We start from the raw sequence: 14831 nt of genomic DNA, 5'->3' as shown, positions 1-14831 counted from the left end.
AATAAGATTTGAATTGTATGATCTGGGTAAATGAAGTAATCAGAGGACAACTATGCAATGCAAGGAGGTCCATTGAATGAAATCATTATATGATAAACAACTGAATCGAAGGCCTGGAAGAGTATAGTCTCCTAGAGAATACAAAGTGATTGGAATACTCTTTTCTCCAAGAGACCCATAAGAAAAAGTAGGGAGCAATTGATGTGTCCAAGAAAATGAACCTAAGCCCAAGGTAAGCCCAAAAGAAGCCCAAAGAAGGAACCCTAGGAGACCCTCTAGTAAGCCTCACCCGAGTATCTCCGAGAGATCCTCGTGGGAAATTCTCTCGAGTACCTTGAAAGACCATTCTTGGAAGCCTCCTCTCGGTGCCCTTGGGGGAGACCTTTTTGGGAGCCTCCCTAAAGTCCTAAAGACATGGTTTTCAAAGAATCTTTCGAGCTATAATCTAATGAGAATACATGAACTTACCTTGATATCTTTGCTTAAAAATATGGAATAGAAAATCTCGAGAGATATGGGTGCCCTTCCACTTGTCAGCTTCATCTTTTATAAATAAGGAGTAATTCCTTTAATTAAGGTACTACCAAAACTTTACTAAGATTACACTTCTATTCCTCTTTCGACTTAGATTGCATACTCTTTCGGTTGAACTAACTTAAGTATTAGAAGACCCATGTATGAGACACCCTTAGCCCTTGACTATTTTTTGTTTTATAAGTTTGTTGAGATTAAAGGTTGAAACGAACACTTTTCCATAGTTATAAATTTATTATTGTATCTCAATAACAACAACAGATACAATAACTGTATATCGTTTTCAAATAATGTGTATTTATCATATATTGTTTTTAATTTTTAGATAATTTTATTACTTAATTAAATATCTCAGAAAACATGATAATTTTATTATTATCAACTAATAAAATTATCTAAAAATTAAAAATAATATAAAATAAGCATACATTTTTAAAAATAATTTTTTATTAAATTTAAAATAATAATTAACATTCTTCGATAATGTAGTGTTTGTTAACCAAGATATGAGACAAAAAAAGTAAGATATGAAAAGTATTTCAAATAAAAATATTTTTCATTATATTTGTTAAATTTATTTGATAACTCATTGAAAAGAAATAACGTGACTTCTTATTTAGGATAATTCAAATAAATTTATCTCTTCTTACTCCAAATAAATTTATGCGAAACCTTACAGATAAGAAAAAATGACTTATATGTCTCCTAATATATTTTAAAAAGTTTAATAAATAGTATTATAAAAATTTTAGAATATTTTTTAATTTTATTTTTATCATTTCATATATTGATTTAACAAATATTTCAACTTGGTACAATTTTATTTTATTTATTTTAATAAATATTACCTAATAAAATATTTCAATATTTCAGTGAAATAGTTGATTCATTAATTAATGGATCCATTGGGTTGGTCCCACGTGGCAGTGGAACCTCCGAGACCATGGGACTCTGGATTGGTAACGTCGGCGATCAACTTGTGAGGGCACGGATGTGGCACGTGCTGCCCTCCAATTGGCACAACCTCCTTCCTCGCTTCCATGTGTTCTTCCCAGGCTCCCCGACACGAGAATGCCCCATCTCGCCTCTAAAATTTATATTTGGGGAGTAAATTAATTATTATACTTTAATATTTTAATTTTATTATAATTTACTCTTTCAATTAAAATTTTGTTTAAATTTATTAAAAAATTATCACGTGGTAAATATAAAAGTTAAGAATTAAAAATTAAAAATAAAAGAAGCCGCCAGTGCCTGTGACTGTTATTATAAACCCAATATTTTATTTTATGTATATTGTACGCCATAATTTTTAATAAAATATTTAAATTATAATAAAATTAATAATTTACTAATTATTATGAAATAAATTAAAATATAAGGACTGGTTTATATAAAATATAAAATTTAAAAATCAATAATATCATCATTTAACTATTTGATTAGAAAAACTGACGTGTAATCTGAAATTAGAAGCTAAAATGGTGAGCCGTATCACTAAAATTACCCGAGTCCTTTGTGGCAAGGATATTATCGTAATATCCAAATAACTGTTATGTGAAACCGGCCAAGGTCGCATACGTATGTGGAATGATAGTCCTTTCACGTGCCAACAGGTTACTCGGCTATGACGAATATCGTCAAACTTTTTTCAATATCTCTTTCGTCCAAGATGACTCATCCCATCACACGTGTCAACAAGCCACGTGGCCAACTACCAAATGCGCCTCCTTTCCTCCTTTCCTTTATCCGGATCTCTCTCTCTCTCTCTAACAATTACTCACACCCTCCTTTTCCTTTTGGCCTGTTCCCATTTCAGAGAGAGATAGAGAGGGAGAGTGCACCAATTTTGGCATGAACTCGGGGGATTTGGAGACATTCAGGTGTTGTGAAATCTGAATCTGAAATCACAATCTGATCCTCTTTTCGGCCTTTGATTGATTGATAGTATAAAATGGCGACGCCATTGCCGGGGATTCAGCGCAGGGAAGACTGTGTGGCGGCAATGGCAGGTCCAGTGAACCGGCTCGACCAGTCAGGCCAGTCCAGCAAGGCCTGCGTCAGCAGCTCCGCCTTTAGGTCGCCTATTTTGATTTTCTTGTTCTTCCACAAGGCCATACGGTCGGAGCTCGACGGCCTCCACCGCACCGCCGTGGCCTTCGCCACCGATCGGTTGAGTGACCTGAAGCCTCTGCTGGAGCGGTGCCTCTTCCTTCGGTCGATCTATAAGCAGCACTGCAATGCGGAGGACGAGGTAAATGTGGCAATTAATTGAGGACAGGGAATCGGGATCCCTAGGGGTTGTGTTGAGCCTTTTATGTTTTTAGATCAATTTCCGACCCTTAGTTAAGAAGCGCTTTGATTTCCAATTCTATTTTATTTGTCTAATTTACTCATTCATTCTGGAACCTGAAGGATATTGAGAATTTTAGGGCTTCTTGTTCTTTCATTTGATATTCTCTTTGTTACGGAAGCACCTTCTCGGCGTATTCGGGACTAGGATTTTAGATAGTTATCGAAAAGATCTTGTAAACGTACAAATCCATGTAAAAATCATAACTACGCCTTACCTCAAGCCTTTAGATAGCTTACAGCTAGCCTGAAAATAGTCGGATCATTTAGTAAGATTAAGGTTTGGAGTTATTCTTGTAAAAAAAACTCAACATAAGTAACTTCCTTCGTTTCCTTTTCTCTTTTCCTCTGAAAAATCCTATCTGCAAATTGACTTTCTATGAAAACCTTCACTTGAAATGGTGGTGACTGTTAATTTTCTGCATAATTGTATTTGATTTTGGATATCATATTCTAATTGTGATTACTAGTTGAATGCTTATCCGGTGTTGGCCGGGCTCATGTCTCATGTTGTCAGCATTCAAAGTTTAATTGATATCTTAGTGAGGGTAGAGGAATGTAGATATTGGATAAAATTTCATCAATTGTATGGATTATTACTTGTGCGTAAAATAATTTAGGAATTTGGATACACTCACATGGTGGTTAGCTGGGAATTTCTTTATTAATTTAGTGCTCAACGGTTGACCATTGTCTCTCCTTGCATTTAAAAATTATAGATGTTTGGAGTTTGATGAGCTGCTATGGAGTTTTCTGTGGTTAACACTTGAAGTCAGTTTGAAAGCTCCTAGCATGCCCATAATAAAGTTAGAGCAGATATAATTCTACAATCAGGACAATGCAAACCGTTTAAAGTGTCTCTTATGTATTATTGCATTATTATTGGTGATAGGTGAAGTTGGATTTGTTGTTGCATGCTTGGCAGTACCAACATTTGATATTGGGTGAGAAAGTTACCAACTTTGCACGTGTTTCTTGACATTACCTTTGTCTAGTTCTCATGCTAGATGATGTTAAACTTTATCTTCCTTGACACTATTTATTGAGTCTTATTAGGGTAGATTACACTTAGCATCCCTGAGTTTGATAAAAAGATAAGAGACACCCCTAATGTTTGAGAAATGACTAAGATCTCCCTTAATTTTACAACTTTAGATACATTCCCCCCAATCCAACCATTACCTCACAGATGTTAAAAATATTAATATGACAAAAATACCCTAACATTTTATCTCCCCCTCCCTTTCTTCTCCTCACATGGTGGACTAGATGAAATTTGGTTGCTTGTCAATCTTTGTCTTTCGGTCTGTAATGGTTTAACCATTGTCAAACCCTAATGAGAGAGAAAAAGGTCGACAAACAACCAAATTCTACCAGTTCTCTGGACAAATGAGGAGGATTAAGAGGGGGGGGGGGGAGGAAAATGCAAGAGTATTTTCATCATATTAACAATTTTAACAACAATAGCAGAAAGTGTAGCTAGAGTTGTTAGGGGAGGTCACTCTCATTTAAGGATTATTCTACTTTGCCTGACGGGCTTACAGACAGGCTTACCGAATGGGGTTAAAAAGACTCACGTGCTCTCGCCCAACGTTCTCCTCTCTCCTCTCTCCCTTCTCCCATGGTTGGGCGACCGCCGACTGTTGACGCTGTTGCCTTCGCCTCGTCGCCATTGCATCATCGCCTCGCTGCTATTGCCTTGCCGCCTCGCCTCGTCGACCGTCAGAGAATGCAGCGACGGTCGGTGAGGCGACAATGTTAGCGATCGTGCAGCCATGGGAGAAGGGAGAGAGGAGAGAGGAGAGAGGCGAAGGCTGGGTAGTGGCATCCCTTGCAAATTTGTATTTTGGGCAAGGGTATTTTGGTCTTTTCTTGATGAAGCTTTCTGGCCCGGTAGTAGAACTCCTCATTTAATGTCAGGGTGTCCCATGTCTTTTTATCAAACTTGAGGGATGCTGAGTGTAATTTACCCGGTCTTATTATTATGGGGCTGGTGAGGGGGAAGTGTAGAGGGTAGAAGTGCTTGACATCATTTTGGTTTTTGCAGTTTAACTGGGCCTAAAGAAGTAGTAGAAATTTTGAGGCATTAAGTTTCCCTTTATAGATTGAATTATTGAAGTGTAAGCGTTTGTCCATTTTATATGGGCACCATGTGGTAAGGTTTTGTTTTGATCCAATTTGAGCTTTTCATGGATTTTTATTGATAGCTCAAGCAACTGTGAGTGTGTCAATTGTCTATATTATTTTCTCTTCTCATCTTTTTTATACTGGTGGCATCCCCCTTGATGCTTTCTTTAATGAAATATACTTAGAGAAAAGGCATGTTTGTTAATTGTTTACTTTCTAGATCACATGTTGTAGTTTGCTTCAAAGTTGGATGATTACACTGCGTGATATTACTAATGCATTGATTAGGGTCTTAAGGAATGAAGAGTTTGGAAACAGTTATATCCTAAATCTTTGAGAAGTTTGTGTCACAACCTGGTTTGTGACAAGCTGGTTTAGCTCCGGATAAGAATAGAAACAGAACAAGAAGGATAGAAGAATGAGACAGGGAGGAAGAATAGAAAGAAATGGGAAGGAAATGAGATGTAGAAGGAAATTCTGATTCAATTCATTGATGCCTTCTCCAGAGAACCTTGGAGAGGATATATACTAGCTGGTGGTAGGGTAAGTCTGCCATAGCAGATTCCCTCCCTCAGGCGGTTACAACAACCTTTTTGTCCTATTCGCCCCTAGCACGTGGGCCTAAAACTAACCCATAACAGAAAATACAGCAATAAGCAGTAATATAATATTTGGCTACTAAGGAAAAAAAAAGACTCCGATCAAGCTGGTTCATCCCTTGACAGTTTGTCCAAGCTGGTTTGGTAATAAACAAATTAAATCAATCTTTACTCTAGGCTCCTTTTACAAACAAGCACAACAACAACAACAACAACAACATATCCAGCCTTTATCCCACTATGTGGGGTCGGCTACATGAATTCTAGACTTCCATGTATTTCTATCTTTTGTCATATCTTCATTGAGATTCATACACTTCATATCAAACTTTAATGTCTCCCTCAAAGTCTTCTTAGGTTTGCCTCTACCTCTTTTTTTGATTAATTGTTCCATTTCATCAACTCTCCTCACAGGAGCGTCTCTTGGTCTCCTTCTCACATGACCAAACCATCTTAGTCTAGTCTCTCTCATCTTCTCCTCTATTGGCACTACTCCTATCTTATTACGAATAACTTCATTTCTAATTTTATCTTTTCTTGTATGACCGCACATCCATCTTAACATCCTCATCTCCGTTACACTCGTCTTTTACTCATGTTGGTATTTGACTGCCCAACATTCTGAGCCGTACAACAAAACTGGTCTTATAGCTGTCCTATAGAATTTTCCTTTCAATTTTAATGGGATTTTATCATCACATAACACCCCCGATGCATTTCTCCATTTTAGCCAACCTGCCTTAATTCTATGTGTGACATCCTCGTGAATTTCTCCATCTTTTTGAATCACTGATTCCAAATATCGAAAATGGTCTTTTCTTTGTAAGATTTGGTCTTCCAATTTTATTATAACATCCTCTACTCTTGCATTCTTACTAAATTTACATTCCATATATTCTGTTTTCTTTCTACTTAATTTAAATCCCTTAGATTCTAAATCGTTTATCCATAACTCAAGCTTAGTGTTCACTCCTTCTTTTGTTTCATCCACCAGCACTATGTCGTCTGCAAATAGCATACACCATAGCACATCTGTCTGAATATCTTTAGTGAGTTCATCCATTACTAAAGCAAATAAGTATGGACTTAGTGCAGAACCTTGATGCAATCCTATTGTAATTTTAAATGATTCAGTATCCCCTCCGCATGTTCTGACCCTTGTCTCTGCACCATGATACATGTCCTTAAGAGCTTGTATATAGGCTATTCGGACTCCTTTCTTCTCTAAAACCCTCCATAATACTTCTCTAGGGACCCTATCATAGGCCTTTTCTAGATCTATAAACACCATATGTAGGTCCTTCTGATGATCCTGATACCTTTCCATTAGGCGCCTCAGTAGGTATATAGTTTCCATTGTTGACCTACTAGGCATGAAACCAAACTGATTTTCTGAGACCTCTGTTTCTTTTCTGAGCTTCTGCTCTATTACTCTCTCCCAGAGTTTTATGGTATGACTCATTAACTTAATTTCTATGTAATTTTCACAGTTTTGAACATCTCATTTGTTCTTATATATAGGGACCAAAGTACTATTCCTTCACTCATCTGGCATCTTTTTTGATTTAAGAATCGCGTTAAATAATTTCGTTAGCTAGGAGATACCCTCTTCTCCCATGCATTTCCATGCTTCTATTGGTATATTATCCGGTCCCACCGTCTTATGATTTTTCATCTTTTTTAATGCTTGCCTTATTTCATTTGGACTTATGCGTTGATAAAATGTATAGCTCACGTTCCCTTCGGAGTTACTAAGATGTCCCAAACAAGCACAGCTTGTTCAAAATTCTAGCTAAAGCTTAGACTAACTTGTGAAACTGTCATTGAGGGGTCAGTGCTTGGGGTCTCATCATTCTAATGAATCTATTGATTTGTTAACCACCATCTCATCTAAAAGCTTAAGATGGTAGATAGTGGGTTAATTTTTTTTTTTAATTTATTATTTTTATTCTCAACACATCTCCTCACATGTGGCTGGCTTCACTTCATAACTGGTTCAAACATGTGCAACTATTTAAATATTGGGTTAGCGAAGAGGTTTTGAACAAAGGGCCTTTGCCTACTTTAATACTATATTGATTTGTTAACTACCATTTTATCTAAATGCTTAAGCTGGTCGATAGAGGGTTAACTTTATCTTTTATATTATTATTTTTAATCTTAACAAAATTTGTTCATGATCCTTTAGAATGTTCAGAAGAATAGGAAGAACGAAGAAGTAATAGAAGAACAAGAGGAAATTATTTTACATGAGGAAATTTCTCATGAACCTCAGTAAGAGACATGACAACAAGTCGAAAAATCTCCGGATATTTTTCCTAAGGAATTCTCTAAGTCCCACCCCCCCTCTCCCTCTCCCCTTTGCCTATTCTTCTCCGGATATTTTTCCTAAGGAATTCTCTAAGGCCCCCCCCCCTCCTCCTCTCCCCTTTGCCTATTCTTCAGCTTCTCATTAATGATGTTTCACAAGTGATCTTACCTTTTGATAAGCCTATCTTCAACACATTACTTGAACCTGCTCTTGGGCTAATAATCCCATTAAAGTTACCTTTTTGCTAGGGCATACGGATTAAAATTTGACATGATTTTATGTGAGCTGAGTGTTCTTGCCAGAGATGAACAGGTTCAAAGTTTTCTCATACATTGGGCAATCCTCTAGATTAAGCAGACAGATTAACAAACTCAAGGACGAATTTTCTCCCACTGGGGGAGAACTGATGTAGGATACAAAAGTAGATTTTAGTAATTAGTAATTAGTATTGTTTATTTTATATCTTTTGTTTATTTCTTAATTTCTTTGTTTCCATTAGTTGGTAAAACCTGATAAGAGCCACACTCCAGAAGTGCTGTTAGCACCCTGAAGGGGCCGGAGATTGAAGAAAAATAGTTAAAACTGCTGGTTTAAAGTAGTTACAACTACTGGTTGAAGGAAGGTTCTATAATCCCACATTAGATGCACTCAAATGACACTTCACTTGAATCTATAACTGCCTAGAAAATATCTAGAATAAATGATAAGGCTACTCATGGCCAGCCTTGGGCCCACTCTTGTATAAAAGGCAGAAATTAGCTCATTTGGGATTTCAATAAAAACTATCGCAATTCTCATCTGCCTCTCTCTCTCTTTCAATTTCTGGGGTTATCACTGCCCATCCAGTGACTAACGGAACCCTAATTAGATTGGGATTAAGGAGCCCTAGTTGGGAAAGGTTTATAGCTATTAGTTGCCTATAAATAGTTCTTTAGGATGTAATTGGTGGTAGTCTTGATTATTAATATTGATTGTTGAATTAATTTTGAGTTTATTGTATTATTTTGAGTTGTTTCTTGTGTTCTTGTGTTCTTCTTTTGGGTTATGCATAACAATGGTATTTCAATTTTCCATTGATGTTTCATGTGGTTTTCTGGGAAATAGTAACTTCTCATCCTCTTTCATGGCTAGATGTTAAGAATAGTAGCTTACAGATGTTGTATTTTAGGGGTATAGTGCTGATCTATACTTATACCTAGAGTGTGTTAAAAGTCTCTCCCATGTATATATGCTGTCATGACCGAATAGAATAGTGACTTTGGTTTTCCCTCATTCTCTCTCTCTCTCAATTTCTTCAACTAGGAACAGAAATTTTGTTCATTAGGATTATTTCCATTTTAATTTCTTAGATTATATACAGTGGCTTGGTCACGCGAGGCATGATGAAGATGGTTTGATCATGTGACTGCAAGACCATTAGAGGCTTGTTTGAGGATAGTAGATTGAAGGGAACAAGTTTTTGACAAAAGATGTAGAGGAAGACCAAGAAAAACTTGGTGGGAAACTCTTGGCTACCATGAACTATAAAGGCCTTATGAAAGATTTGACGGTATATAGAGATGAGAGGGGAGCTAGAATTCATGTAGTCAACCCCAATTAGTGGGATTAAGGTGTGCTATGTTGTTTTTATGTATAGTGGCTCCAATCCCTACTTTTGAATGGGGTGATTGATAGAGCTTGTATTTCTATTTTCAGTTTTTAGTTTTGGCTTTCAATTTTTTTGTGTTTAGTTTTTTTATTTTAAGTTAAAAAAATAAATACTTAACATGTTTGATAACTTCAGTTCCTTTTGACTTTTCTTTTTGATTTTTTTTTTCTTTCTTGCCCTCTGTTGTTGGAGTCCGGTGACCAACAACTCCCAGACTTGGAGTTGTTGGATGGTAACTCCCTTCAACAATCAAAGTTGTCACTCAGTGGGGAGGGGGAGGGGAGGGGAAGAAAATGAAAATTATGGTAACATCTGCTGGTGTTTTTATTTTTTTTGAAAGTTCTATGAATTTTTTTAAAATGAAAACAAGCAATCAAACACTATCTTTTGTTTTCGTTTCTGAAATAATGAGTACTGAAAATGGGAATCTTATCAAACGGGCTTAATTGGGTGTTTCTGCCAAGAACTTGTTATAGAATCAGAAAAATGCTGATCCTTTTGCAGGCATCTTCAAATTTTCAATTTGCTCAGTCTAATTGTTCAGATAAATTCTAAAAATCTAGTGGCAATGCCATTGTTTGTGGCCCATATAAGATCATCTTTTCTTGGAGAGAAGAAATTGATCAAAGACTCCAAGGCCAGTATATGTTATTAGACTGGTAACTTGACATAATTCCTTACAAGGGATACAGGAAGTATCTGTTTTTATAACTTCATCCTATATCAATAATATTATCTTCCAATGTCTGTTGCTTGGTTGTGCCAATCTTCCGTTCTGAATAGTTATTTAATTATGTATTTTTTTCCCCAAAAGATGGTTTGCCCCTCAACAATAAACCATAACTCTTGAAACTTATGTGGAAATGGTATATTCTTTGGAACAACAGGTCATCTTCCCAGCTCTTGATAGGCGAGTAAAAAATGTGGCACGTACTTACTCCCTTGAGCATGAGGGAGAAGGTGTTCTTTTTGACCAGTTATTTACATTGCTGAATTCAAGCATGCAAATTGAAGAAAACCATAGAAGAGAGTTAGCCTCTTGCACTGGGGCTCTTCTGACATCTATTAGCCAGCACATGTCAAAGGAAGAAGAACAGGTGATTTTTTTATCTCATCAGATGATCCTGGGTTCCATTTGTTTCTGACATGAATTCTAGCCATGTTTTTCCGTTTTGATGCCTAACATATGAACTCTACTTACCAGAAAGAAAATAAATTAATCTTTCGAGTGTAAGTGTAACACGGTGGTGTGCTTAAATTAGTTCTACTGAGCATCCTCTAGCCAGCATATTTAGATTTTGTATGTGTTTGTCAAGCACATACTATTCTAGAAAATTTATTATATTCTTGAGATTCCTTCCAGCTTTTCTTAACTAGGCAAAAAATACAAGATACTTTTTCTTTCTTGATAAGTTGAGAAATGTACCAGATACATGCACAGGAAAGGAAAAGGTTCTACCATAGCGTTCAAAACTCTCATTCTAGATTCACCTTAGAGATTCAATTTCTTAATTTTGGTTGTTTAGTTGTAGTGGTTAACAATATTAGTGACTTGTGTTGTATGCCTGAATGTGTACCAGTGGTTCCAGTCCTTTCTCTTCCACCTCTTATCAAATTTTGATCTTGCCATCAGTTTGACTAAGAGTTTCAAATCAAAAAAGGAATTGAATTTTATTGTATTTGTAGAACACGTTTTATTTAGTGTCATAATTATATGTCCTGTATACAACAGATCTTTTTTTGAGTATGACCCTAGAAAAGCTCTATTATTGGAGCAGATGGTATTGTTTTTTCAACTTTCTTCCTACTTCAGGAATATTTTGCTTGGGTTACACAGGTTCTTTTTTAAAATAATATCCATCTTGTTGAAAGCTTACTGTCTTTGTTTGGTTTAGCCATTTTAACCTAGAAGGGTCAGGATTGGATTTTGGATTAATTGGTTTGTCATAACAATGTTAGTGCCAATATGGTGTGTCAATGGAAGAGACATCAGGAGGCCATGTTAGGTATACTAAAAATGAGACAGCCATGCACATCTGAACCCGTTTCCCCTTTCTAAGTGTGAGACAGATGTAGGTCTTGTTTCCCTTGTCATTTTCTACATGTCATAGATTCTTTTCACTTGTAAGCCTAGAGGGAGTTTTGATATCTCTTGTAGATGTAGGGAGCAGAGGCTTCCTTGGAGTTTTGTATGTTGACTCTTGGACCAGTTTAGTAGACTACTTAAAGGAACTTAGGAATATTGGCAATATTTTCAGCGGAGGTGGCTTGGGACGATTAACTTTCTTCTTCTCTGATGAAATTGGTCTTGTGGATTTGGGAGTCATTTAATATAATGGGACTAGACCGCCTTGATCTCTCATCCTTTGCCGTTGTAGTTCTACATTGTGTTGTGCTTTGATATTGCAGTGGAGTGATAAATCTTAAAATTGATGCATGTCTATTCATGAGTAACAAATGAGATTTTAGTTTTGTCAGGCACCTGATTTTGTCTTTCCAGCTGATGAGGATAGAGCCTTGCTATTAAGACATCAGATCAATTCCCTTCAAATGCATGTAGAATGTCTAGGTGAGTAGTATAACTGTTAAATCGAAAATCGTCTCCAGAGAAGTGGTCAGAGGGTGTATCAGGGAATGAAATTTCAGTTGCTGCTGATAGCTTATGATCAGACATGGGAGAAGAACTGATTTGTCTATCCATAGCCACTATATCCTATCCCATGTTTTAAGTATTTTGCACCAAGTTTTCTTTGATCTTCTTTTCCCTCTTTTGCTGCAAATTTCCTCCATTTCGTTCACTCGCCCCAAAGTGCATTTATCATAATCTTCTCACATGTTGAAACCATATTAATCATGTTTCTTGTAGTATCTTTTCTTAAATTGGTGCCACTCCGACCTTTTACAAATATTCTCGTTTCTTATTTTTTCTTTCCTTGTGCAATCAAACATCTATCGTAACATCCTTATTTTGTTATGCTTATATTTTGTACATGTTTGTTCTTAATTGTTCAACATTTTGAACAACACAATAAGGATGTTCTTCTAGCTGTGAGATAAAAATTTCATTTTAGCTTTGAAGGGATTTTACTATCGTATAAAATGCTAAATGCACTTCTTCTCTTTATTATTGATGCCTTGATTCTATGTGTAAGATCCTCCATAATCTCATTTTTCCAACAGTTGATCCAAGATATTACTGATCTTTCTTGGGATAACAATAACATTATCCACACTTAATTTTTTCTTGAACGTGTTTTCCATATGATTTCTGACCTCCTCAACTCAAAAAATGTAGATTTTAAGGAGTTTTCCCATAATTCAATCTTGCAATGCCCTCTTAGTCTCATCCACTAAGATACTATAACAATAACAAAGAGATCAAATAGTTCTCTAAGGCACTTTTTCTTGGATGTGGTTTGTGAGTTCATCCATCAAGGGAGCAAAGAAATAAGGCTTAATGGAAGTCCTTGATGTATAATCCAGCTGTAACTGGAAATGACTATCTCCTCCACAAGTCCTGCCACATGTTTCCACTTACGTTAAGCAAGCCTCTATACATACCCCATACCAGGACAAAAACAATTAATAACCAATAAACTGAACCATAATAATATCCATTCCATGATATTAAACTGAATCAATGTCTGTACAACTATTTCTGTAGTAAATGGAGCAAACTACAAAGACTATCAAAACTAAGAAAATAATTAAAGCCCACAAGAACAAATGTGGGGCCTACCAAAACAAAATGATTAAACTAAACTGAATTGGACTGAATTCCTCAAACTATCTAATGAGTTGGTTTTGAGGCTAAATCTTAATCTGAAAAAAGTACCTGTACAACACATATGAGTTAAACTTATTGAATAGTGTAGAAAATATTCGAGAGAAAAGAAGAAGTTAATCTTATTCACTCAGCCAAGGGGTATAAATACATGAATATAAGATACCTACTCTCTATAGAAGTCTACTCTATTTACAAGATATTTAAACTATTTAAAATACAAACTAATTATCTCTTATTTTTAGGAATGCAGTTGACTTATCTTCTTCTCCTTTTATCTCTTTATCCTTCCTAGAATTTAGGCTTCCTTATCTTCGTCAAATCTGCAGCTTCTATATCCTTGAATTTCGGCTTTCTTATCTTTGGCAGCTTCTATATTTCCACACTCCCCCTCAAGCTGGGCTGAATATGTTATTGAGACCAAGCTTGCAGCTTAATTCATCAAATAGTCTTCTTGGTAGGGCCTTAGTTAGAATATCAGCTACTTGATTTTCTGTAGGAGTGTAGAATAGTTTGAACACCCCTTCTTCTATCTTCTCTTTGATAAAGTGCCTATCGATCTTCACATGTTTTGTCCGATCATGATAGACCGAGTTTTTTGCAATACTGATGGCTGATTGATTATCACATAATACTTGAACTGACTCTGTCATATTTACTTGTAATTCTTGGAGTAGTCTTCTTAGCCATATTCCTTCACAAAAACCTTGAGCCATGACTCTAAACTCAGCCTTTGCACTGCTTCTAGAGACAACTGATTGTTTCTTGCTGCGCCAAGTAACTAGATTTTCCCATATAAACGAACAATACCCAAAGGTTGATCTTCTATCTAGGATTGATCCAGCCCAATCAGCATCACTATAGACTCTGATCCTTCAGTTTGTTGTTTTCCTGAACATTAATCCTTGGCCTAGAGTTAATTTTAAGTACATGAGGATGCAATAGACTGCTTCTAGATGTTCTTTTTTGGGGTCATTCATGAATTGACTTACAATACTCACAGAAAAACCTATATCTGGCCTGATATGAGATAGGTATATAAGTTTTTCTACCAACCTTTGATATCTCCCTTTGTCAACTAGTGTGCTCTCTTTGCCAACATCTAACTTTGTTGTAGATTCCATAGGAGTATCTGCTGGTTTGCAACCAAGCATCCCTGTTTCATTTAGGAGATCAAGAACATACTTTCTTTGGAAGACTGAAATCCCTTCTTTTGACCTTGCAACTTCCATACCTAAGAAGTATCGTAGACTTCCTAGATCTTTAATTTCAAATTCCCTTGCAAGGACTTCCTTAAGGCTTTTGATTTCAACAATCTCATTTCCTGTAACAATGATATCATCCACATAGACAATAAGAATGTAAATTTTTCCTTCTTTGGAGTGCTTGATAAATAAGGTGTGATCTGCTTGACATTGATTATATACATATATCTTGACTGCCCTTGTAAATCTCTCAAACCAGGCTCTCGGGGAC

General features: G+C 36.1%; 1 protein-coding gene across 2 annotated transcripts in view; it reads left to right on the top strand.

The window, feature by feature from the left end:
• Positions 1–2303: 2303 nt before the first annotated feature.
• LOC127806167 (zinc finger protein BRUTUS-like) overlaps positions 2304–14831 on the top strand; it is a 32994-nt gene continuing 20466 nt past the window's right edge. The window contains exons 1-2 of one of the 2 annotated variants that reach the window (XM_052343265.1): positions 2304–2788; positions 10459–10668. In XM_052343265.1, the coding sequence (XP_052199225.1) occupies positions 2489–2788; positions 10459–10668 (510 nt within the window). In that variant the 5' untranslated portion in view covers positions 2304–2488. The remainder of the gene's footprint in view (positions 2789–10458; positions 10669–14831) is intronic. The other variant, XM_052343264.1, reaches the window with a different exon arrangement.

The sequence above is a fragment of the Diospyros lotus genome, chromosome 7, assembly GCF_014633365.1.
Source record: "Diospyros lotus cultivar Yz01 chromosome 7, ASM1463336v1, whole genome shotgun sequence".
Classification (NCBI taxonomy): Eukaryota; Viridiplantae; Streptophyta; class Magnoliopsida; order Ericales; family Ebenaceae; genus Diospyros; species Diospyros lotus.
The sequence above is the reverse complement of the archived record's forward strand: the minus strand, read 5'-3'. Positions and strand labels throughout refer to the sequence as shown.